At 54.4% G+C, this 22,420-nt stretch overlaps 12 protein-coding genes across 12 annotated transcripts; 7 read left to right on the top strand and 5 right to left on the bottom strand.

Annotated features, from left to right (window-relative positions):
* Positions 1–352: 352 nt before the first annotated feature.
* On the bottom strand, positions 353–1,005 carry DL89DRAFT_37030 (uncharacterized protein). The gene has a single exon (XM_040891586.1). It carries the CDS (start codon positions 850–852, stop codon positions 472–474), a length of 381 nt encoding a protein of 126 aa, XP_040741679.1. The 5' UTR covers positions 853–1,005; the 3' UTR covers positions 353–471.
* A 1,584-nt stretch (positions 1,006–2,589) lies between these two features.
* On the top strand, positions 2,590–4,040 carry DL89DRAFT_259082 (N-terminal nucleophile aminohydrolase; the record flags this gene model as incomplete). The annotated part of the gene is made up of 5 exons (XM_040885656.1): positions 2,590–2,935; positions 2,967–3,325; positions 3,421–3,596; positions 3,622–3,838; positions 3,873–4,040. The coding sequence occupies 5 exons, from the start codon at positions 2,590–2,592 to the stop codon at positions 4,038–4,040; spliced, it is 1,266 nt and encodes a 421-aa protein (XP_040741678.1).
* A 134-nt stretch (positions 4,041–4,174) lies between these two features.
* Positions 4,175–6,106, top strand: DL89DRAFT_269018 (S-adenosyl-L-methionine-dependent methyltransferase). Its single transcript, XM_040888125.1, is given in 7 exon segments — positions 4,175–4,407; positions 4,427–4,524; positions 4,562–4,660; positions 4,716–4,782; positions 4,805–5,191; positions 5,212–5,880; positions 5,974–6,106. The coding sequence occupies 7 exon segments, from the start codon at positions 4,336–4,338 to the stop codon at positions 6,091–6,093; spliced, it is 1,512 nt and encodes a 503-aa protein (XP_040741677.1). The 5' UTR covers positions 4,175–4,335; the 3' UTR covers positions 6,094–6,106.
* A 1,308-nt stretch (positions 6,107–7,414) lies between these two features.
* DL89DRAFT_37003 (uncharacterized protein) lies at positions 7,415–8,847 on the top strand. The gene has a single exon (XM_040891584.1). The coding sequence runs from the start codon at positions 7,887–7,889 to the stop codon at positions 8,661–8,663; it is 777 nt and encodes a 258-aa protein (XP_040741676.1). The 5' UTR covers positions 7,415–7,886; the 3' UTR covers positions 8,664–8,847.
* Positions 8,848–9,537: 690 nt separating this feature from the next.
* Positions 9,538–11,042, bottom strand: DL89DRAFT_269016 (MFS general substrate transporter). The gene has a single exon (XM_040888124.1). The coding sequence runs from the start codon at positions 10,977–10,979 to the stop codon at positions 9,648–9,650; it is 1,332 nt and encodes a 443-aa protein (XP_040741675.1). The 5' UTR covers positions 10,980–11,042; the 3' UTR covers positions 9,538–9,647.
* A 749-nt stretch (positions 11,043–11,791) lies between these two features.
* On the bottom strand, positions 11,792–12,988 carry DL89DRAFT_269015 (uncharacterized protein). The gene has a single exon (XM_040888123.1). It carries the CDS (start codon positions 12,873–12,875, stop codon positions 11,970–11,972), a length of 906 nt encoding a protein of 301 aa, XP_040741674.1. The 5' UTR covers positions 12,876–12,988; the 3' UTR covers positions 11,792–11,969.
* A 389-nt stretch (positions 12,989–13,377) lies between these two features.
* Positions 13,378–13,833, top strand: DL89DRAFT_202618 (uncharacterized protein; the record flags this gene model as incomplete). The annotated part of the gene is made up of 1 exon (XM_040884001.1): positions 13,378–13,833. A coding segment is annotated over one exon (456 nt), but the record flags the coding sequence as incomplete, so codon positions are not given.
* A 1,134-nt stretch (positions 13,834–14,967) lies between these two features.
* DL89DRAFT_275460 (kinase-like protein) lies at positions 14,968–16,140 on the bottom strand (the record flags this gene model as incomplete). Its single annotated transcript, XM_040889311.1, has 3 exons — positions 14,968–15,026; positions 15,077–15,585; positions 15,611–16,140. 3 exons carry the CDS (start codon positions 16,138–16,140, stop codon positions 14,968–14,970), a joined length of 1,098 nt encoding a protein of 365 aa, XP_040741672.1.
* Positions 16,141–17,526: 1,386 nt separating this feature from the next.
* On the top strand, positions 17,527–18,474 carry DL89DRAFT_36942 (acyltransferase). Its single transcript, XM_040891583.1, has one exon. It carries the CDS (start codon positions 17,586–17,588, stop codon positions 18,402–18,404), a length of 819 nt encoding a protein of 272 aa, XP_040741671.1. The 5' UTR covers positions 17,527–17,585; the 3' UTR covers positions 18,405–18,474.
* Positions 18,475–18,967: 493 nt separating this feature from the next.
* DL89DRAFT_294381 (acyltransferase-domain-containing protein) lies at positions 18,968–19,744 on the top strand (the record flags this gene model as incomplete). The annotated part of the gene is made up of 1 exon (XM_040890505.1): positions 18,968–19,744. The coding sequence occupies one exon, from the start codon at positions 18,968–18,970 to the stop codon at positions 19,742–19,744; it is 777 nt and encodes a 258-aa protein (XP_040741670.1).
* Positions 19,694–20,321, bottom strand: DL89DRAFT_269012 (putative GAF sensor protein). The gene has a single exon (XM_040888122.1). It carries the CDS (start codon positions 20,308–20,310, stop codon positions 19,780–19,782), a length of 531 nt encoding a protein of 176 aa, XP_040741669.1. The 5' UTR covers positions 20,311–20,321; the 3' UTR covers positions 19,694–19,779.
* Positions 20,322–20,515: 194 nt separating this feature from the next.
* Positions 20,516–21,698, top strand: DL89DRAFT_269011 (mitotic checkpoint protein BUB3-like protein). Its single transcript, XM_040888121.1, has one exon. It carries the CDS (start codon positions 20,548–20,550, stop codon positions 21,523–21,525), a length of 978 nt encoding a protein of 325 aa, XP_040741668.1. The 5' UTR covers positions 20,516–20,547; the 3' UTR covers positions 21,526–21,698.
* The last annotated feature ends 722 nt before the right edge of the window (positions 21,699–22,420 follow it).

Genomic DNA, 22,420 nt, shown 5'->3' with positions numbered 1-22,420 from the left:
CGGCTTCGGCCTTGATTTGCGGCTTGCGCGACGTGGGTGGCGGCGGCGGTGCCCGTTTTCCGGGAATCGCACTGCCCGGCCGCGACGCCGGAGCTGAGGCAGGAGGCATCTGCGGTAGTCTTCCCGTGGGCGGAACAGGTGGTGCAAAGGCGGGTGGTCCAGCATCGCTCAATCGCCGGCCGGGCAGAGCCGGAGGTCCGCTGGAGGGCGGCGGAGGCGGAATCCGGGCCATTGAGGGTGGAGGAGGTGGTGCTGCTGCTGGCGGCGGAGGCGGTGCACCATTGCTGCTGCTGCTGCTGCGCGCATGGCTGCTTCGGCCGAACGGGAAGGAGAACTTACTCTTGGTGGGTGATTTTTGTGTTGCTGGCGGAGGCGGCGGCGCTGACACCGGCACGCTGCCGTTGCTCGATGAGCCTCCTGCATCGCCTAGATGGATAGCAAAACATGTGCTGTTAGTTATGTGCAAAATAGCTAGCTACTCGCAGCTGTGGCATGTTGCTTGGCTATATTGTGGTGCGTACCTCGTCCTGTAGACACGCCTCCAGCACGGTGCTTCAACGTCGGCATTCCTCCGGCGAACAATCCTCCTAATCCGGGCATTCCCGCCGGCGGGCCAGAGGGCGGAGGTGGTGCTGGTGCTGCCCCACCGGCTGAGCTACGCCCTCCGCCTGATGGCGGCGGCATAGGAGGCCGTGGCAAGGCCATACCGCCCATTGGCGGTCCACCACCACCACCCCCACCCCCACCACCACCGGATGCGCCAACTTGCGGCTTCGAGCGGTCATTTGTTTCAGCCTTCTTTAGCTTTTTGCCCTTTTGAATTTGCTTCAAGAGGGCTCCGCGATCGGCCATTTCTGATTATGTCGAGCGCGAAGGGTAAATGTACAAAAATACTCTTTTGCGATTGCAAGTGCAGGAGTTGGAGAAAAAGTGCAGACGATTCAGATGCTCACTCTAGAGAGAAAAGAAGACACAAGTGCCGCTGAAAGCGTGCAAGCCTGGGAGGGCTGTGCTAGCGTTTGCCCGCCTCTCCACTTTGCCCCAATCACCAGGTGCGCACGTGATGGCTTGCAATATCAGGGCCTAACTGTCCGTGCGACATGGGCCAGTGACGTTGCCTGCCAGAATATTGGATGGCTCGGGCGCCAAGGCGAAGTTGGCCATATGACCAATCCAAATCTCCCTGGCATGCACATCGGGTCTGCAACGAGCGAGGCGCGCCCAGTCCCACGTCGGATATGAAACCAGTCGGACGCAGGCTCCGTCTTTTCATATCATGACTCTAGACCATATGCCCAGTCACTCATCATACCAACTACCCCGCACGCTGGGTTGGAAAATCGACGGTGGTCTGGCTGCAGCATACGTAGAAACGCGCGCCAGGGCGCCGCATGCCAGTGTTCCAGATTATGTAGCTGCCACATGCCTCTCTGCCTCGCTGCGGTAGAGGCAGTACATGGCCAGCTAGTGGATGTTATACATCTCACCGCGCCTCTCCTCTTCCAAATCACTGAAAATTCCGGCACTCCTCTATCACCTATCCTTTTTTTTGCAGAGATGTACTCAGAAATCCAGACATCAACACAAGCCACCCCGAATAACTGACATTGGACTTGGAGACCTAGCCAACGGCCCCCGGTACGAGTCGCGGCACCGGAGCACATTTGTGACCCGCAAGGTGCAGCGCAACCCCTGCCATTCCATCGATTCCATCCGATATTGAGCTTGAAATTTCGCGCAAGGTTCGCGAGGAGACAGCCAAAAGACCCCCTTTGCTAGAAAAGAGCCGGCGGTTCTTTCAGCGCATTTTCGTTCCACTACGATCCCATGGCAATGCTAGCTCCAGCTCTGAAGATTTCACGTATCTGACGCTGCCCAAGACCCAACTGACAGGGGTCGCCGCCATCAAAAAGATCCCAGTGCGAAACATGCCCGAGGAAAGCCAGCAAACAGTCAAAGACAGGGTGCGTAGAGTGTTTTCACGCAAGGACAAGCCAGTTCCACCGCCCAACAACGCACCCAGGACCAGTCCGATACGAACCACCAAATGGCAATTATCGGCGATTTCGTCCTCCACAAGATAAGCACGATTCAACCCCGCACCGTCCAAAACATCTCACCAGCCAGAGTTTCAACAGAAGCCAAGTGCTAAGACAGCCCAAGCCTCAGCCAGCAGCAACCGATGCAGCAGCAGCTTCTACAGCCTCAGGGGCTATCCAAGCAACGAGTTCCTCGTCATCCATCCAGGCCCGAGCTTGGGCAGTATCAGCAATATTGGCAGTCCAAACAGCCCGCAGGATATAAAAAATGGGTGCAGCATCAACACGCGGCGCCGGCGCAACAAATACCACAGAATTACGCGTATAGCGGCTGGCTATCAGCAGCAGCCTTACCAGTACCACCAGCACTGCCAGCCTCAGCAATCTGTATACCAGAACCAGCATAATCACACTCACCAGCCGACGCACCATCAACCACCGCACTTCGCTTTGCCACGCTATCAACAACCACAAATGCACCAGCGGCAGCCAGCATACTACCAAGCCACGGAACAAGCTGTCACCACAGTATCACCATATTCGCGGCAGTATGGGCCAGATTCCGACAGGTGGATCCGCATGCTGCACCGAGCACACGGGGCAGCTATACCCAGATGAAGTCTCCGGCCAACACCGATTTGACACATCACCATTGCCAACGCCTCCTTCTGCGGTACCGTCAGTGGACTCGATTCGGTCTCAGTTCTCGGACCGCCGCGATACCCAGTCAAAAGACGACTCGATAGCATCCTCGTTCGCCTGGAACTACCGCAACCGACCGCCCAGCCGACCAAATCCAAAACTGGGCGTGCAGACTGATCCGTCAATGAGCTCCAAATGCCAGCACGTTCAGACAGCCGGATATCCGATCGACAACAGGGGGCAGCACCATCAGCGTGTCGCATATTAGCACAAAACACACGTCAGCACCGCAGACCAGGGATGTACCACATGCACATGTCCCACCCACGATTGTGGTTCATGGCGGGATCGTGCCTTCAAAACACCCGCTGACACCTGACCTCGATGCATTGGTGCGGCGGTCTCTGAAGAAGTCTCTCGAGACTGGCTACAGCATACTACTCAATGGCGGTACTGCTGTGCATGCAGTCGAGGCTGCCGTGCGCACACTCGAAAACAACAAGCTGTTCAGTGCTGGCCGCGGCGCCCCCATCTCATCCACAGGCCATCCTCTGCTGGATGCTACAATTTGTGATGGCCGCAAGCAGCGTGCCGCATCAGCCGCCTGTGCCTCGACCATTCCGAATCCCAATCGTGCTAGGCGCGTAAGATCTTGGAATCTGGCAAGATGACCACGGCGTGCTCCTAAGACGGCCGACATCTTGGCTGAGGAGTTTGAAATGCCCACAGATCGACCCAGGCCCAGCTCATCACCGAGCATCGAGTTGGTGAATACAAAGCATGGCAGGCCAACAGGTTAGGGACGCCAAAGTACTCGCCTGCCCGAGTGCCCGTGCAGGCTGCTGGCCGGCGTGGCAATTCCAGCGCATTAGGCTGGTGGCGGGCAGGGAAATCGAGACATCTACCCGAGCTGCGGTGTGGGTGCTGTGGCCATCGACAGCCGTGGCAAGGTTGCTGCTGCTAGCTCTTCGGGCGGGGCTATTGGGCGCAGGGAGGGCCAGATCAGCGAGTGTGGATGCATTGGCGCCTCGGCGTGGGCCGACAGCCAGGTCGCCATCAGTGGTGTCAGTACCCATGACCTGTGTATCTGTCAGCAGACCGCACACACGATTGCGCTACGTGCCCGGTACCGCCAGCGCACGCTCGAGTCAGCGGCTGTCAGTGCATTAACTGATCTGATGATCTCGACAGGTCGCTGAGGGCGCCTTTGTAGCCATCGACAATATGGGCAAGTTCTCAATGGTATTCTCGGCCGATAGCATGGTGCGTGGATTCTGCTCCGTCACGTCTAACCACGAGCCCGTCGTTGCCATCGGCGCTGGCGAAAGGATCTCATCAAGTGACATTCACCTGGCATAGACCCAATCTCAAGTAGTAATAAATCAAGCAGATTAGACGTGATCGGCATGGCAAATACTTTTTTGCACCGATTTTGGACGTGAGATGAGATGGGGCACTTGCGAACGGCGAGTTGCTTCTGTATTCGCTCACCGCACATTTGTTTTCCTCCTACATTCCGGCTCTATGCTAGGCAGGCTTGGGCGGATCACAACCAGACGACTCCCTATCCTATTCAAGCCATACAGCCAACCTGCAAAAACGTCCCGAGAGTTTGGCTATCATGCAACATCCAACAGCAGCAGCAAAAGTCTCCATGCCTGAGCTCACAAACACCAACACGGAGAGCACCCAGGCCGGTGTCAAGCGGCCAGCCTCACCGACGACTGTAGCAGCGGCAACAGAAGCACCGACTCAGCAGGAGTACAGATAGGGCTGCAGCTAAGCGCGTCAAAAATGACCAAGGGAATAAGAAGGGCAAGCGCGGAGCCCGCATCATACGCAAGTATACTGCCGACAGCTCTGTGCTTGAGACGATCCAGCTGCTACTCGGAAAGCAGGTGGAGGGAATGCCACCCTGATTCCGCTGATCTGCCTGCGGCCTTTGGCTGGCCCGCCGGCGACAAGCAGAAAGAAGCGCTGTTCTGTCGGGCACCCCCGATCCCAGCTAAGCTGGCTGGGCATGATGAGTCTGAGTGCTGAGCTCGATGTCTATATCCATGAAGTTAGCGAGAAGGGTGTGGGCATTGCCACTCGCGAGTCCGTCGATGAATTGCGCGAGATAGCTGGCTAGAGGCGAACGGCCATGGTTCCTGGCAGTCCCGTTTACTCTCAAGGGCGAGACGGTGCGGATCAAGACAGTCAAGCACGAGTGGGGGTATTCACAGGCTGACCTGCTGTCAGTTTCTGAAAAATCGGACAAGCGGGTTGAGCCTCCGTGCAAGTATTTTGGCAAGTGCTCGGGGTGCCACATCCAGCATCTTGCGTATGCTGATCAGCTCGAGTTCAAACACCAGGTTGTCGAGCGCGCCTTTGCCCATGCGAACCCAGTGTTTGCGTCTGTGCCTGTGAACCCCGTGTGGGGGTCGCCACTGACGCTCGGCTACCGCACAAAGCTTACTCCGCACTTTGACATCCGCAAAGGACACGCCGCCAGATCAGGTTCGCCATTGGTTTTGGAATTTCGGGCCAGCGCCGCGTTATGGACATTGAGGAGTGCATTATTGGCACCGGTGTTGTGCAGCAGGGCATGGAGAAGGCTAGGGCCGATACCAAGGCCAAGATGGCTTCGTACGAGCGCGGTGCTACATTGCTAATCCGCGAGACATATGTGGTTCCGGATGCCCCGTTGGACGACACAACATCGGTGCCTGTGAACCAACTGGTCAAGGAATTCATCCTTGATCCGAAGGGCTGGGTCACTGATGTGGTCGGGGACCTAAAGTTCCGCTTCCCAGCCTCATCCTTCTTCCAGAACAACAACGTGATCCTGCCTGCATTCACTGGGTTTGTGCGCGATGAGCTGAACAAGTGGAGCTGCGAGCTGGCCACAGACTCGTCAGAGAAGGGCGTGCTAAAGTACCTGGTAGACGCATACTGTGGATCGGGTCTGTTTGGCATTGCGTGCCACGAGGGGTACGACAAGGTTCTGGGCATTGAGATCTCGAGCGAGTCAATCTCATGTGCCAACGACAACGCCAAGATGAACGGCATCACCAACTGCGACTTTTTGCTTGGCGATGCTGCGCACATCTTTGACAAGGTCAAGGAGAGCCCTGATAGCACGGCTGTGATCATCGATCCGCCTCGCAAAGGCAGCAGCCCTGACTTTCCTCAGACAGCTGATTGCCTATCGGCCCGCGTGTCATCGTGTATGTGGCATGCGGTGTTCCGGCACAGGCACGCGACATCCAGTACATGTTCAACAAGGGCGCGATCGCTGTCAACGGTACAGGCCAAGGAGGTTGAGGAGAAGCCAAAGGCTGTGTACCGCATTGCTAGCATCCAGCCGTTCGATCTGTTCCCACAGACATACCATGTCGAGAACATTGTTACGCTAGTGCGTGAGGATTGAAAATACATTTGAGATTATAAACATTTATTACCTGTACGAATCGTGGAGACGAATCGATGCAATGGTCTGTCATGTCATGACATGTTCACCACAGCAGGAGAGTCTGCAGTTCGGAGCAGATCCCTGGGAACGAGTCGGCCGGGTGCGCTCCAAAATCCTCAAACATGGCGAAGAGTGTGTATCAGCAGAGGCAGAAGGAAGTATCAGAAGGAAGAGTGATGAGTTTGGTGACTGAGCAGGGCAGAGTCGCTCCTTGTATGCGTCTATCCCTTCTTCCTTTTAGACGACAAGGTGCCTAAATCTGGCATAAAATGCGAATGGCCCGCAGATCATCTGCCCATCTCTACTAGCAGACGACAGGCTACTTGTACATATAGGCCAAACATGTGTCTAAGCCATCTCCCAAAGGGTGCTCTTTGCCCAAACATTTCCAGCGCAACGCTGGCGATGGATCTTGTCATAGTCAGCTGTGCAGCAGAGCAGGTCCAGAGTCGTGTTGCTGCTCGCAAAACTCCCTCGGTTCTCCAGCTCAGCTCGCTGTGCCTAAACAGAGCCAGGGTCCTCAACGGAACCGTGCAAGACAAGGATGCCTTTGCCATTAGGGACGTCGATGCAGAACAACAGATCTGCCTCCAATTTAGTCGACGCTGTGCTTTATCCTGTGACAAATGCAGAAACAGTGCAAACGCGATGTGTATTCTCCTCCTCACCTTCCCCTCCCCTCGCACATACCAGCACAAATGGCAGTAACGGCTTAGCGCTCAAAAACAGAGAGCCGAGCGATTGTTCCCAAACAAGGTTGGCAGACTGAATAATCGCCGGGCGATGAATGTCGTCCAGCCTTCGGGCAAACTGGCAGTCGTTAGTACATGGAAAAGACAGCAAGATCATCAATGGACTAGCTGCGAGACTGTAAATGGGCTGGACTGGCGCCACGGGAGGCTACACTTGGCAGTAGAGCATCAGCACAACACTAGGCCGCTCCGTCTTGCCATCTTGGTTTGCACAATGTGGCATGCATTGAACGCAGAAACAGGATGGGAAGGAGAGTGTGTAGACTGGGCCTTGGGATCTACGCAAACGCTCCTGCAGCAACACTCTGGTCGGGTGTGGGGAGGACCATTGCGGCTATCGATGCCCAGTTCTGCCAGCAGACGAAGACCCGCCCTCTAGTACCACGCATGCCATGCTGTGAAACCTGCACTGCGGCGGTGGGGCACAAATGTACGTGGGCAGCTGCAGCAGCTGAAAGCATGCACCTGCTGCCCATCCTGCACGATGGAGTGCGGAAATGGCTGGCGATGAATTTGACCAGTTCCGAGATGGGGCTGCCGAAAAAAGCGCTGCGGCTTGAACGCAGGCAGGCAGCTAAGCAGGGCGAGGGCAGAGCCGGTATAGTGACGGCGTTTATAGCAGCTCTTGGGCGTTGTCTTGGCCACTGCCAGTTTTCTCCCTCTGTCCTTTCAGCCGCAAAAGAAAACCTGCTGGTGCTGGTGCTTGCCCTACCCCCCACTCCCCAAAGGAGGGAGCTTCTTTCTGTTTCTAAGCAGCCGCAACCAATTTTACGCTGGCTGAGCTTGTGCAACTTTCACAGTCATTTCGACATCGACTTTCCTCGGTTTCGCCAACTTAAATAGCCCATCAGCTGGGCCCATTTCCGGCCGTACGGCGATTTCCTCTCAGTCGACATTTCTCTTCTCTTCCTTATTTCGTTTTTCACACTCGCCACGGTCGTGCAGCTTTTTTCTATTTGCTCACTTCTTGTTCTCCACTTCACGGATACAAACACGCCGATGTTTTCGTGTATTGCTCCACGGCGCCGGGCCACGGTCTCGCACGCAGGCTCCAGCAATTTATCAGTGGCCAGTGGCGAAAAGTCACGGTCCTTGTTGCGCAAGTGGTCTGGTGGCCAGCAGACGGTCCTGGCGCCAATCCCCGAGCGCAGCTTGCCAACCACAGTGGTGACACGGCCGCCGCAACGCAGCCCAGGCACACACGAGCCAGTGCTGTCCTCTTACGACTTTGTGCCATTGCGGGCACCCCCGCCGGTTATGTACTCGTCGTCAACGACCTTGACAAATAACCGCCACAAGCGCATATCGTCAGAGCCGCCGGCCAACATGAGCAGCGCGACGCCGCAGATTACTACATCGCACCCTGCCACCCAGCACAGCCGCGCGAAGCGTGCGTCGACAATCTCGACAGTCAATCATCGCCACTCGCTGCTCCTTGATGATGACGAGCACCGGAGGACCGACAGCGTGCAAACCCACACTGATGGCAAGTTCCTGGCGATACCGCGTTGGGGCGATGCACCAAAGGTCAATGATCTTGTGAACGCCCATGGCGAGCTCGACTGGGACTCGCCTTATGTGCAGTTCTCGCGCAGTCGCGGAAACCTCGATAACGGATCGGTCGCGACGCAGTCGACAGCGACCCTATGGCAGGCGAATGGGCGGCAGTCTAACGCCACGACACCAGCGTGGAACGGCAACGAGCGCTCGTACTTTGTGCCACTAGCGTCGGGCCAAGGCCAGTGCGAGTGGCGCGCTTCATGGGACGTCATCTAAAAATCCTATCCATCTTATCTATTCCCTCTCCCTTCTGTCGCTCTGCCAATGCTCTTGGCACATGCGACGGGCCTATGTCAAATTATCACCCCTCTCCTGTAGTTTTACGACTCCTCCCTTGATTATTCTTCTTTCTGCTCTCCTCCTTTTGGTAAAATAAAAATTATGCGAAGGAATCCAGTCTATTTATAAATCCAAGGAAGCCACTTGCCCGTTTGTGCGAACTGACAGCGGTTTATCTGGATGACAGGTAGATCTTTGCTCAAGCACAAAGGAACGGCCAGCCAAAGTTTCACCTCCGCCAAGAGCGTGGTTACAAAGAAAACCCTAAAGAACCAGACCTGCTTGGAGGACTGGTTCTAAAAATAGCGGTCTGGCCAAGCACTTACTCCCTCTACAAAGCTTGTCGTTTGTGGTAGCAACACGATTTGCACATCGGAGTTGGGTACTGGGATTTGCCTTGGCAAAAAGAAAAACACTAACAGCAGCCGTACAATCCACACTCACGGCCATTGTAGGCGTATAGACAGATGCCCCTTGCCCCTCCTCGTAAGCTGACAAGAATGGTGGCACGGCTATGTGTACTTGCACCAAAAGAACCGCAATCAGTATCATCACAAGGTCTAAATCGTACACGACCACACATTTGTGCTATGGCAATTTATCGGTATCAATGTGATATCGTTGCGCGCCCGCTGCGGCTGTCCCTGACGTCGACATGTCAGCCGAGTCAGGTGACAGCAAGCCAGGCGCCAACGAGAGCCCCGCTACAGCCTACAATATGGAGGTAGAGTCTAGCCTCTGATAAGTTGCACAGATGGCCCGTATTGAAAACACCCCTGCGCAACTCGTCTATTCCCTCTTCTCTCTTTTCTTCAGTATTAAGTATAACTTTTAAAATCCCCACACATTCAACAAACAATATTAATAAAACTGTATGCTAAAAAGTCATGTGCTCGGATCTAACCTCACTGTGGCATTTACTTACGCCTTGTGGAAGAATCTCCGTGAAACAATCACACGTAGAACTGACTGTGTGGCAACAGATGCACCAGCAAGCACGCCGTCATAGATAATCAGGCTACTGAAGTTGGTGCCATGGCCAAACCTGTCCAACATGGCGCCAGCAGGTGGGGAAGAAATAAGCCCACCGATCATGTACGCACACATAATCAGACCCATGATGCTGGGCAGACGCCTAACACCAAACAGACTTGCAGTGGCCACAGGCACAAGGCTGACGATGGCGCCTGAAAAGAACCCAAACAAGACAACCGAAGCCAGGAATGGCCCGACTGTCTTGAATGGCAGCCACAGAACCAGTACACTCAGGCAGGTTCCAACTGTAGATATCCACAAAGCGTTGAGTGGGCCAATCTTGTCACCCAGCAGTCCCATCACCACACGGCCAGCAATCGACGAGCCGTTGACAATAGCCGACATATTGGAGCCCCACGACCGGTTCTTTCCCAGAACGATGGAGGCGTATGTAGGGAAGTTGTAGATGGGAATATAGTATGACCCGCCGCCCAGCAGTGTGCTAAAGAACAGAAGGGCAAACTTTGGGTCCCGAAGAACGCTGAAGTCGATAATCTTCTCGCGCCGCGCTGGCTTCATCCGTGTCTTCAGTAACGGGCTCATCGCCGAGCATACACCGATGACCACCAAGCCAGTGATGCGTAGCGCCCATTCCCGCCCGACACTGCTCATCATGGCACGAGTGGCAAACGACATCCACAGTCCACCGATGCCCGAGCCAGCAATTGCAATACTGGTGGCCAGGCTGCGGTACTTTTCAAACCACATTGGCGGCAGGGTCAGCCCAGTGACATATAGGAACGAACCACCGAAGCCAAACATAATCCCCTGCGTACCCAGCAGTGCGCCCGGTGAGTGGCAAAACGAGGCAATAATCAGCGACAGGCCAGTGACAACTGCGCCAAACAGGCTGATTAGCCGTGTATCCAGGCGCTCACAAAGGACACCGACGCCAATGCCGAAGAAGCACATACTTGAAAACTGCAGTGTACCGATCCACGATAGCATCGATGATGATGTGTTGGGAAACTCGTCTAGTTTGTATGCTTGAAGGTAGACGCCGTAAGCCGTTGTCGCACCGATCGACATCATAAGCGTGAAAAAAGCGCCAAAGACAACTATCCAGCCCTGGATTGTGTCGGGCGGTGGGATCGGTGTCTCTTCTACGGGTGCTTCGATAGGGGATCCATTAGATAGGCCCACTTTATGCTCCTCTGCCTCGACGACTGAGCTTGAAATAGGCGTACTGGAGCGCGTCTCGTTTGTTTTATCTTCCATTGTGGACTTTGGATAATATGAGTAAGGTAGGTTGCTTATCAGATAGGTGGCGATGGAGGTGGGGTTCTTTGCAGAACACGGAGGGCGGCAGTGTATGAGGGGTTTTATATCTCGCAGGTTGCAAGGCGCAAGCCGGAGGCAAAACACATTACCCTCTGCTGACCAACAGGACCCAACACGAACTCTTTGATTTCCGTATCATCCATTGCCAGCGATCGTCCACAAAACACATAGGCTGGGAAAATGTGTGCTGGCCGCAGCACCATTGGCTATTTGCGGTCTTTGTGAAGATGCTTACTAAACCTGGGCTCTGGCGCAAAGGGAGGTGTCTTGGATTATCCGGTCGTTTTTCTCCTTAGCCTGCATGCAGGCAACATGGGTGTTGCGAAATGAGCGGAAAGCCCCAATAGTGGGTGTAAGACAATCCAGTGAGCCGTGCCAGAGCAAATGCAAGATAGCGGAAATTTCGGTATTGACCGCTGATGGCATATGGTGGCGCACAATCGGGGACAGATATGAGTCCTTTGTAATGCTGAAGGTACACCCTGCACGGGTGCAGATAGCGGAGTCCGTGTATGGTTGCTGTGTCATCTACGACAGCGCGGCTGGTGTTTTCCTCGGGGAACGGGTTGCGAGTAGCTGGGTGGCCATTCGTCTGTCAGAGCGGGCCATCGCCGGGATATTCTGACCGAGTTAATTGCCTCATTCCTCATATGCAGCTCCCATTTTGAAGGGCTCCAATCATTGTATGGCAGACCAGCGCACATCACCATTCGCAGCATCAGATAGCAACAGATGCAAATTTATTTTTACACGCTCTAACATCCGAATTCCGCTAGCGGCTTGGCAGCATAGCCCCAGCTGTCCTACGCCCGATGTATCGACCGGGTGTCGGGCAGCTTCTCCTATAGCAGCGAAGGCAGTCCATTATCACAGAAGATGTTGACAAATATATCGGATAACTGCATACAAAGTTCTTGGCACAAAAAATTACATCTCCGATGACAGCTCGCCCTCTTCGTCCTCATACTCGCCCTCCTCGCCCTCCTCACCCTCCTCTTCCAGCACGGCACCAGTATCAACAGCAATGCTGCCCTCATCTTCCTCTTCGTTCTCGGGGGCGTCGCCCATCTGCCCTTCGGATTTCCTGCGCTCATCCGCGAACGCGTCCATCAGCGCATCGCTGGTATCGTTCAGTCGATGTGTGTCTCTGCTGTCCAGTGCTGCGGGCGATGGCATATCTGATTGACTCTGCGGGCGCCCCTCTTCGCCCTTTCCCGCATCTGCATCGGCGTCGCCAAGGAAAATGCCCAGTTCCTGTGTCGTCAGTGCATCCTTTGCCATATCCTCGAGTTTGTGCATCTCATTCAGCACATTCGCGTACTGGGCCTGCATCGCCTCAATCACATTGCTATGCGCCTGCTCCTCTTGCTTTAGCTGGTCTGTTTCGCGCTTAATTTCGTCAATCTCTTGTTGCAGCTGTGCGCGTGTCGGCCGCTTCTCCACCTCCTTCGCAATCTCATCATATGCAATTTTGTGCTTTTTGTGGTTACGCGACTCCTCAAGTTCGTCACCCAGACGCCTAACCGATGCGCGCCCTTCAGCTATATTCTCCTCCAACTGTGCACCCTGCTGCTCGTACATGGATATTTCCTGCTCGCTGCGGCGTTGTACTTGCACAGCGCACTGAACAGTGTGCCGGAACCACCGGATCTCACGCAGTACCTGTGAGGCAATCTGCTGTGCCACAGGAGCTGGAATCTTGGGTGACTGCTCGCAGAGGAAAGAAAACTCTTGCAGGCAGCGTTTCAGGGGGCGCTCTTGGACGACCATGCGGTCGCGCAGAATCTGGTCTAAACAATAGAATCCGGAAAATGTGTTCAGCACATGGCTCATTCAACTAAACACCAGCCCTCTATCCTCTGCTAGCGATCGCATACCTTCGGTCTTTGTTGACATTTTCGTTGCCAGTGGTCCTGTCTGTTGAATTAAAAAGCGAAATTGGATAATGCAGAGTAGAAATGCGCTTGGCTGCGAAAAATGCGCGATTTGTGGCTATTTGATGTCCCCTTTGAGCCGCGGCTCAGATGGCGCAAGCCGTGGCACGTGGTTTGCAGTGCAGGACCCTTGATTCAAGCGCTTGTATTAGCAAAAGGCTCGTTATCAATCGGCAGAAGCTCCTCTGTCTTTATTTCTCCGCACACATCTCTGCTTTCGCTAATTGATTTCTTGCCCTTGGCCAGCCGATACAAGCATGGCCACCAGAGTCCTGTTCTGGAGGCTCCCACAGACTGGGCCCTGCCATGCCCGTACGTTCATCACCTTACCTTTCAGCGGCGCCTCGGCGACACGCAAACAATACAACGAGTCGTGCATATTTCCGTACACACGCGATCAGATCTACAGCGTCGTATCCGATGTTGACAGGTACCATGAATTTGTGCCCATGTGCATCGCCTCGACTGTCTTCCATGATACAAAACAGGTTATTCAGGAGTCTGGGAAGCAGCATGAAAAGGTGCAGGCTGAACTGGTTGTCGGATACCCACCGTTCCGCGAGCAATATACATCGGTGGTGACAATGGAGCGGCCGCATATTGTCATTGCTGAGGCAGCACCTGGATCCGGGATGTTCAAGCATATGAAGACAGTGTGGGAGTTTGAGGAACACACGCAGGGAACTGCGCCGATGAACCCGTTCATGAAAGGCAAGGGTGAACAGACGCTGGTCAAATTCGCAATTGACTTTGAGTTCTCATCGATTTTGCATGCGCAGGCAGCCACACTGGCATTCGACAGGATGGCTAAATCCAACCTGGCCGCATATCTAGAGAGGTGCCGGGTGCTGTTTGGGAAATAATATAATTACATTAAAGCGAAATGTGCGCGAATAAGACATTTAGCTTGTTGGAGCTGCTGCCTCTGCTGGGGAAGACGGGCGAGTGGCGTGGCACCTGCGAGTCTTTGTATTAGCGGGCCGCTGCGGCAACGATGCAATCTGTGAAAGGTTCGGGGTCTCAAACCTGCTGTCTGATACCACACTTCTGTGGTCACGCTGTCTCGTGAAATCCAATCTCCGTCTACGCCGCAAACTCGGCGACTCATCTTGTGCCTGCCTGCTCCTCACGATAGGGGGTGTAGCAAGCATCAGTATTGTATGTGCCACCTCTGCATCTTGGTCGGGTGTGCTGGGTGCAGGCGGCGGCGACGGTGCAGAAAATGGATTGGCGGTTGATGCGCTGTGGTTCCGCACAGGTACGTGGCGATGCGGGGTGTAGAAGAATGCCGGACTGCGAGCGTGCAGTACCAAGAAGTTGTGGTCGTGGTGATGCTGACATGCTGTGTGAGCGGGCGGGCGGGACAATGGTGGTTAGGGAATGCCCAAGCTCACGTTCGACTGCACACCTGGCTAGGCGCAGTCGGGTCTTCAGGCGACGTGCCATCTGCTGGGCTGTTAGCTGGGATGCCGGCGGTGGGACCGGTGGTCCCTGGGACGACGGCTCTGACATGCCTGTATACAGAAAAGACGCAATAATCAGGGTGAAAGAAAAACTGGAACGTGTCAAAGGACGATCAAGCTTGTCTCTTAATGGTGGCAAGGGCAGAGCTGTCTCGCAAATTGCTGGTTGGGGTCATAAACACGGCGGTGATAGAAACAGTGGATGTTTACAATAGTGATGATATGTGTCAGTTTCAAAGGTAGTGAACTGGAAAGTGCGAGAATGGAAAGAGGAAGAGTGAATTCTCGCCGTTGCACGTCGCGTAGGGAGTGGCGGCCATTAAAAAACGCGTACGCTACTGAGCTTGGACATTGCAAGCGAGATTTACATGGCTGCATGTGAGGCGCGTTCTGATGTCTACGTTTTACTTGTTTGAAAAGGGCAGCCAATGGTGGTAATGGTATAAATGGAATTCAAACTTGGGCTAGATGTGAGTCTTGGTGCGTGATAAAGGGCATGTGGGAAGGGGTAATGGGGTGGGGGTTAAGTTATGTGCGGGAAGGAGCAGATATAGTGCGCTCAGACAAAGCGGTTCTGGCGGTTGTGTCTGTACGTAAAACCAATGAAATGCCGCCGGGTCGACCGACGTATTGTCACCGCCATCGCCAACCAGCGAGTCCAGCTCCTTCCGTTTGTTGTATACATCGCGGTACAGCTCCATGTCGTTCGGGTTGGAGAAATCGTCAAAGTAGGCCTTGTCGGTCTCGGACTGCAGCTCGGGCACAAATGGCGGGCGCTCGGTCTCGCGCAAATGCAGCAGATCCATGCCCTGGAAGTAGGGGTGGACCTTGGCCTCATTGATGGAGCTCAGGCGCTTATCACGGTGGGCGATCAGCTGTGAGATCAGGTCCCAGGCCTCGGCCGTCATGTTCTCCGCGGCCTCCTGGGATTCAAACTCGGGCCGCTGGAAGGCCTTGGTCCAGTGGTAGACGTTGCGCCAGACGTCGTCAGGGACAGGGCCAGTAAACGGGGCATAGCTGGCCAGGAACTCGTACAGAATGCAGCCCAGAGGACCAGTAGTCGACGCGCAGGTCATAGCCGATGGTTGTGTCGTCGAGACGTGCAAACGGCGAATTGTCGCTGGGCTTGTGCTGCTGCTTCTTTTTCTGGTCGATGGCCAAAGAGGTGTACAGGATCTCGGGTGCCATGTAGTCGGGCGAGCCGACGATCGAGTAGGCGCGCGGCATGTCGTCTTGGCGCATGACCTTGTAAAAGCTGCGCTTCTCGCTCGACGAGTGGTAGATGATTTCCTGGTCCTTGACCTTGTCGAGCTTCTTCTTCATCGCCTCGAGTGTGGGCCGGCTCAGGTGGCCATGCGACAGGCCAAAGTCGGTCAGCTTGACGTGGCCAGAAGCATCGATGATGTAGTTCTCGGGCTTCAGGTCGCGGTGGAAGTACCCGAACGAGTGCAGGGCGGCCACGGCCACCATCATCTCGGCAATGTAGAAGCGCGCAATGTGGTGACGCAGGATGCCGTTCTGGTTCAGCAGCGTGCGCACGTCACCGCCAGGCACATATTCCATCGCCAGGTACAGGAACTGCTGGTCCTGGAACGAGTACAGCAGCTTGACCAGCCACGGCGACTTGGAGGTTCTCAGAATGTCCCGCTCAGTCAGGATATGCTGGACCTCACCGAGCTTAACCAACAGCTTCTTGGCCATCTTCTTGAGCGCACAGACCTCGCCGGTATCGCGCTTCCTGGCCAGAAACACCTGGCCATATCCGCCTTGGCCGATCTGGGCCAGGATGTCGAACTCTCTTTCGCGCGTTCTATTGCGTCTCCTTCTGAGAATGGCGGTTTCGCGGATGCAGTGGTCGCGCCACGAGTCCTGCACGTGCTGTGCCGATGTGCGCACGCTCTGGATGGCATGCTTGAACTCACCCAGGCGCATGCGCCGGTTGGCCACGTACGTCAGGTGGTCGACGTAGTACTCGAGAAAGTAGACCTGCGCGGCCTCGACCTTGCGTCGGATCGCCGGGTCGATGGTGTCAAGGAATGCGTTGCGTCGCGTCATCGACCCACCGGCGCCGTATGTTCCACTGCTATCGTTACCATCGACTGTCATGTCGCTGCCGTCGGAGAGCTCGTTGCGTGTCATCGTCGGGCTGCTACCTAGCGGATTATTGCGCCGCATCCGTCGCATCTGGTGCGTCATCATGTTGTTATTGCTGTTGGCACTAGCGTTGGCGGGAACGGGGAAATGGCTTGTTTGTGGCGAGCGTGGTGGATAGTTGCTTGCCTGTTGCTGCTGCTGCTGCTGCTGCTGTTGGTGAAGGTACTGCTGTTGCTGCTGCTGGGGATTGACAAGCTGTGCGTACTGCTGCTGATACTCTTGCTGGCTCTGATAATAGTATTGCTGCTGCTGGTGCTGGTGCTGCTGCTGGTGCTGGCGCATGCTGGCAGGTGTAAACGTCTCAAACGTGTGCATTCTGCCGTCTGGTCCAGCATGAGCCATCCATGGGAGCTCCTGCTCGTACTCCATGCCCTGGTTCATGCGGTCCGCCATGCGTTAGTTGGATAGCCGGTCAATAGTGGGTAGTCAGAAATGAGAAGAGCAGCTATTGTCAGGCAAAGGCGAATGAGAAATAGAAAGAGAACGGGAGGGGAGGAAAGGAGAGAAGAAGGCGCCCGATTTTTTGTTTACGCCTTTTTGTAACTAGAATAGGAGGCAAAGAACAAAAGGCGTTGGTTGGTGTCACTACTGCTTAATCTCGGGATTCTGGCCAAAGAGTGTACTACTGAGGAGCACTACTCCCACGGCTGGCTGCTGCCTGGCATGTACGAGACGGCATGTATCCTGGCTGCTATTTCGCGGTATAGTATGCTGAAGCGCTGGCGGCCAGAGGCTGCTGCGTGTGGCAAAGCCCATCTAGGCACACTAATCCATAGCAGCAAAGCTGGACAGCCGATTAAGTGCAGCTCGCCTCTCTTGCTACTACGCATTTAATTTCACGTGCACGGTGACGGCCACCCCAAATTTTCGCTGCTGCCCACCCGAGGCTGCTGTGTGGGGTCCGGCCCGATAAATAAATTCGACGGCACAGGGCGCTCCTCCTCCTCTTCTCCTCACTTGTCGCCTCTACTATTCCGACCTATCTTTTACCAATGCATTGGGCTCTCGTTCTCCTCATAATAGACGGTCTCCTGGCCATCGGCGCCCAGTTCTCCAACAAGGCAAACTTTTTCCGGCGCGCGATCCACTATGGCGTCTGCGCTCTGATCGCCTCGACCACAGGAATTCTCGCGTCGCCGGTATTCTGGGCGCTCGGCAAGCGTGCATCAGCGAACTGGCTCGTGGGCCGCACCTTCTACTACACAACCTCGCTCATCCTGGGCATCAGGGTCGAGATCGAGGGCGAAGAGAACCTAGACAATGCTCAGCCCTGTGTCATGGTTGGCAACCACCAGACCATGTACGACCTGGTGTTCCTGGGCCGCGTTTTCCCGACGCAGGCAGTGATTCTGGCGAAGCGCGCGATCTCATACTACCCGTTCCTCGGCTGGTTCATGCTGCTTGCCGACGATATTTTCATCAGCCGTGGCAGCAAGCAGTCCACTAGCGACATGTTCAAGAGGGCATCGGGCGAGCTGCTTTCCAAGAACGTTTCGGTGTGGTTCTTTGCCGAGGGCACCCGTGGCCGTCACGAGGACGAGCCGGGTCTGCTGCCATTCAAGATTGGTGCATTCTTGCTGGCGTACCACGCAAAGGTGCCGATTGTGCCGGTTGTGGTCCAGGACTTCCACAACATCTACTGCAAAAAGAAGTTCTGGAGCGCGCCTGGGACGCTGAAGGTCAAGATTCTGAAGCCCATCCCCATGGACACGGTCAAGGAGGATGATCTCAAGGAGGTCATGAACAAGACTCGCGATATCATGCTCGAGGAGCTGAAGAACATCTCGCCGCCGCGTATCGCCATTTCATAGACTGACACATGCAATCCCAATGAATGTGACCCTGAAAAGCTCAGCACATGCCTCATAGAATGTTTTTTGGGGAAGTGACAGCCTGGAAGTTTTTAGTTCGTCGGCCATCGGAGTCCTGATCGGCCAGCAGGGCTGCGGCTCATGTAGCGAACCACCGAGGCGGTCCGTGGCTCGCCTGCATCGGAGCTTCTTGCCAACTCGAAAGAGTAAACATTGCACATCCACACCACTGTTTACACCTGGGTGAGGTCTTGCGTATGTTCCAAAAGGCAAAAAGGACACCTCGCGTCCTGCCCCACGGAACACACTCGGAAATCATGGCTAGCAAATAAAGGGGCGCAAATCACCAGAATAGTAAGCTGCAGCAGTTTTACACGAGCTGCTGGCATTGTTCAATTGCCCATCCCCCCTATGCGTGAGCGGCGCGTGGTGGCGAATGCAAAAGGGGAAAAAGTCGGCCTTGGACACAACACCCCCTTCGCCACTCTCCACTCCATTCTTTCCTTCTTCTCCACACTTGCTTATTCCTATTACATAACAGTCGTTACACAGCATACATGCTCATGGCAGCAGCACACAACATCCTGGACACACTGCTGTTCTACACGCAGGTCCTACTGTTCCTGCTCTCCATCACAGTTGCCTCGCTGGCCGGCATCCTGTCTTACCCGCTCCTGCGGCTCATCCGGCGCAAACCAACAACAAACTGGGCGGGTGCCCGTGCACTGCATTTCTTGAGCAAACACCTTTTAGCAATAGCTGTATCCATAGAGGGCGCAGAGAACTTGGCGTGGGCAAAGGAAACACCGTGCATCCTTGTGGCAAACCACCAGAACCTTCTGGACACAGTATGGCTGGCTGCAATGTTCCCGCGCAAGACAGTCATTGTCGCCAACAGCTTCATTGCGCAGCTGCCATTGCTTGGCTGGTTCATGCGGCTAGGCGGCAACCTGTTTGTTACCCAGGGCGACAAGAACAGCATCAAGTCCTTATTTGAGGGCTCGCTGGAGTACTTGGAGCGCGAAAGAACCAGCATTATGATGTTCCCCGAGGGAAAGCGGAATCCGTCAGAAACAGGCACATTGCTCGAGTTTAAAAAGGGGGCATTCTACTTGGCGTACTGCACGCATGCGCCCATCATCCCAGTGGCAGTCCAGTGCACCAGCCCGCTGTACAGCTGGGCGCACGGCCGGTTCAAGCGGCATTGCACGATCCGCATCCGCGTTCTGCCGCCGATTAATACCGAAACACTGACCGAGGAGGAGATCCCGAAACTCGTCGCCTCCACGCGCAGCAGTATCCAAAAAGCTTCTCAAGAGCTCACCAGCCAGCTTGGCTAAACCATCATTTATTGCGTTGTTAAATACATTTCATCTCAAAAGTCGGAGGCCTCGACCACCAAATTGGCAATGGCCTCCAGTCCAATCCGGTCGTCGTCGTCGAAGGCATCCTTTACTGACGAGTCAATGTCAAACACGCCCAGAACCCCTCCGTTGGCCGCCTTTAGCGGCACCACAATCTCCGAGTTTGATGCCGCATCGCACGCAATGTGGCCAGGGAACTCGTGCACATCGGCGACCACCACGCTCTTGGCGTCCTTGGCGGCGGTTCCACATACGCCACGGCCAAAGGTGATCTGCGTGCATGCCGGCTTGCCCTGGAACGGGCCCAGGATCAGGGAGTCTGGGTTCGTGGAGTCCTGGAAATAGAAGCCAACCCAGTTGACGGGCTTGTCAGCACGCGTTGGTGTCTCGAGGAGGCTGTGGTAGACAAGGGACGAGATGTTGGCTGTGTTCGTAACCAGATTGCGCTGCCCTTGGAGGAGGCCAGTGCACTGCAGCATCAGGTCCATGTAGAACTGCCGCTTGGGAGATGTTGTGTTGTGGAAGCCGGGAATAAAAGACATGCTTGTTTATATAGGCGAGAGTGAGAAAAAGCTGAGCTTAGAAACAGACAATTTCCTGGGAAACGAGTCTTGCCTTTTATACCTTTTTTGCAGCGCCAAGACTCGCACCCCTCGTCTGCGCTGTCGCATAATCTATCAAGGCCCATGATCAGGCTATTTGCTATGCCTTCTTGGGCCGGGCTTGTGCAAAAAAAAACCTCGTTAGCTCTACTTCAACCTACAACATACCTTTTAAACATGGCACAGCAGTACGAGCTGGAGCACCCACCTAGCGACGGCATCTCGCGTATAAAGTTCCACCCCACCAATGACACCCGCCTGCTCGTCAGCTCCTGGGACCAGCGTGTGCGTCTCTACGACGTGAAAACCAACCAGCTTATTGCCAGCCACCACGGCCACGCCGCTGCTGTTCTCGACATCGCCTTCGGCAACACCACATCTTTCTCAGGCGGACTTGACCGGCGGCTTATTTCTTGGGAAGAAAACTTCACCACGGAGCGCGAACTTGGTCGCCACGAGGGCGAGATCAGCGCATTGGAGTATGTGCCCTCACACAGCATCCTGTTATCAGGCAGCTGGGACCGCACGATGCGTGCCTGGGATGAGCGGGCTACCCAGCCTATGGTGTCAAAGGTCAACCTGGATGAGCGCGTCTACTCAATGTCGGCCGAGGGCAACTTGGCAGTGGTGGCATTAGCCGGACGCAAATTCATTGTATTCGATGTGCGCAATCTGGAGACACCGTTAGAGGAACGCGAGAGCTCATTAAAATATCCTACACGGTGTGTCAAGCTGATGCCCAGCGGCCAGGGATATGTGTGTGGCTCAGTCGAAGGTCGTGTAGCAGTTGAATATCTACAGGACGTCAAGGATAAGCAGCACTACGCATTCAAGTGCCATCGCCAGACGACCGACGAGGGAATCGATTTGGTGTATCCCGTGAACTCCGTCGCATTCCACCCAGTACACCACACCTTTGTCACTGGTGGATCCGACGCCATAGTGGCCCTATGGGACCCTGAGAATAAGAAGCGTCTAAGGCAGTACCAAAAGTACCCCACAGGGATCTCGTCGCTGGATTTCAACGCATCGGGCAACATTCTTGCTATTGCATCGTCGTACACGTATGACGAGGGCGAGAAGAGCCACCCGCCGGACTCAGTGTGGATCAAACCAGTCACTGATCAGGAAACCCGGCCAAAGTCCAAGAAATAGAAGCTATCTCAGCATACACTCCATTTGGCTCAGAAGGTTGCTAACTTTCGGAGCGCCATCGATACAGGCTAGGTGAAGGGTACAGTACTCACTGGCTGGCCCGCATCTAGAATTCCAGCACTTCATTTCTTGGTTATTTTTCATTACGTTTTAATAGACAGCGTAGGGAACGGTCATTTGGATATAGCGGCTACAGCTAAGTGTCCTGAACTGCACGCAGTTTACGCTAAGGTAGCAGCCTTGGAACTACAAGTGCCACTACAGCAACCTGCCAATATATGCAACGGGAAATATATAGCATTTTATCGCTCATGCGTTCGCTTATTTGATATACAGATATAAATCCTGCAGAACAAGCACCCCTTGTCGACAGACCAGAATGATCAGCATATTAATACCGCTGCAGTTATGAATGGAGCGAATACCTACACATATATCCATAGGCATATATGAGATGGCTTGCATAAGTCAAGTCTTGCACACTGCTTGCTTTTACAAAAGGGGTGTGTATCCCAATTCACACCATCACTACTCCCGGGAAACAGATTTCCTGACCCAAGGTCAATAGTGCCCCCGTGCACCTCTATTTAGGTACTACCTACATATATAGGCAAATTGTACCCCTATTTACAACAATGTTGTTTTTACATGGTCTTTTTCCATACATTCAAATACATGTCATGGAAATATGCTTATCAAGTTAATGCGCCCTGAACAGTTGTAGGAGGCTGTTCTCAAAGTATCTCATATACGAGGTACTATAAGAGGTTACCATTATAGCCATAGCAGAAAATAGTTTCTGCTTAATGGAATTGCTTACTGTATCATATAATATCATGCCACAAGGGGCATAGTACCTGCACTATATAGCTTAGCACACGCCACTGCAACTGTA

The sequence above is a fragment of the Linderina pennispora genome (genome assembly GCF_002104995.1).
Source record: "Linderina pennispora strain ATCC 12442 chromosome Unknown DL89scaffold_11, whole genome shotgun sequence".
Lineage (NCBI taxonomy): Eukaryota > Fungi > Kickxellomycota > Kickxellomycetes > Kickxellales > Kickxellaceae > Linderina > Linderina pennispora.
Note: the sequence above shows the minus strand (reverse complement) of the source record. Positions and strands in the feature narration are given on the sequence as shown.

Bases quoted from the DNA above. Each gene is read 5' to 3' on its own strand.
- DL89DRAFT_37030 (XM_040891586.1), bottom strand. From the start codon at position 852: ATGGCCGATCGCGGAGCCCTCTTGAAGCAAATTCAAAAGGGCAAAAAG.
- DL89DRAFT_269018 (XM_040888125.1), top strand. From the start codon at position 4,336: ATGCCTGAGCTCACAAACACCAACACGGAGAGCACCCAGGCCGGTGTC. The intron at 4,661-4,715 runs GTTCTGTCGGGC...GATGAGTCTGAG, and splicing joins GACAAGCAGAAAGAAGCGCT to TGCTGAGCTCGATGTCTATA. The intron at 5,881-5,973 runs GTGTCATCGTGT...TCAACGGTACAG, and splicing joins CTGATTGCCTATCGGCCCGC to GCCAAGGAGGTTGAGGAGAA.
- DL89DRAFT_37003 (XM_040891584.1), top strand. From the start codon at position 7,887: ATGTTTTCGTGTATTGCTCCACGGCGCCGGGCCACGGTCTCGCACGCA.
- DL89DRAFT_269016 (XM_040888124.1), bottom strand. From the start codon at position 10,979: ATGGAAGATAAAACAAACGAGACGCGCTCCAGTACGCCTATTTCAAGC.
- DL89DRAFT_269015 (XM_040888123.1), bottom strand. From the start codon at position 12,875: ATGAGCCATGTGCTGAACACATTTTCCGGATTCTATTGTTTAGACCAG.
- DL89DRAFT_36942 (XM_040891583.1), top strand. From the start codon at position 17,586: ATGCATTGGGCTCTCGTTCTCCTCATAATAGACGGTCTCCTGGCCATC.
- DL89DRAFT_269012 (XM_040888122.1), bottom strand. From the start codon at position 20,310: ATGTCTTTTATTCCCGGCTTCCACAACACAACATCTCCCAAGCGGCAG.
- DL89DRAFT_269011 (XM_040888121.1), top strand. From the start codon at position 20,548: ATGGCACAGCAGTACGAGCTGGAGCACCCACCTAGCGACGGCATCTCG.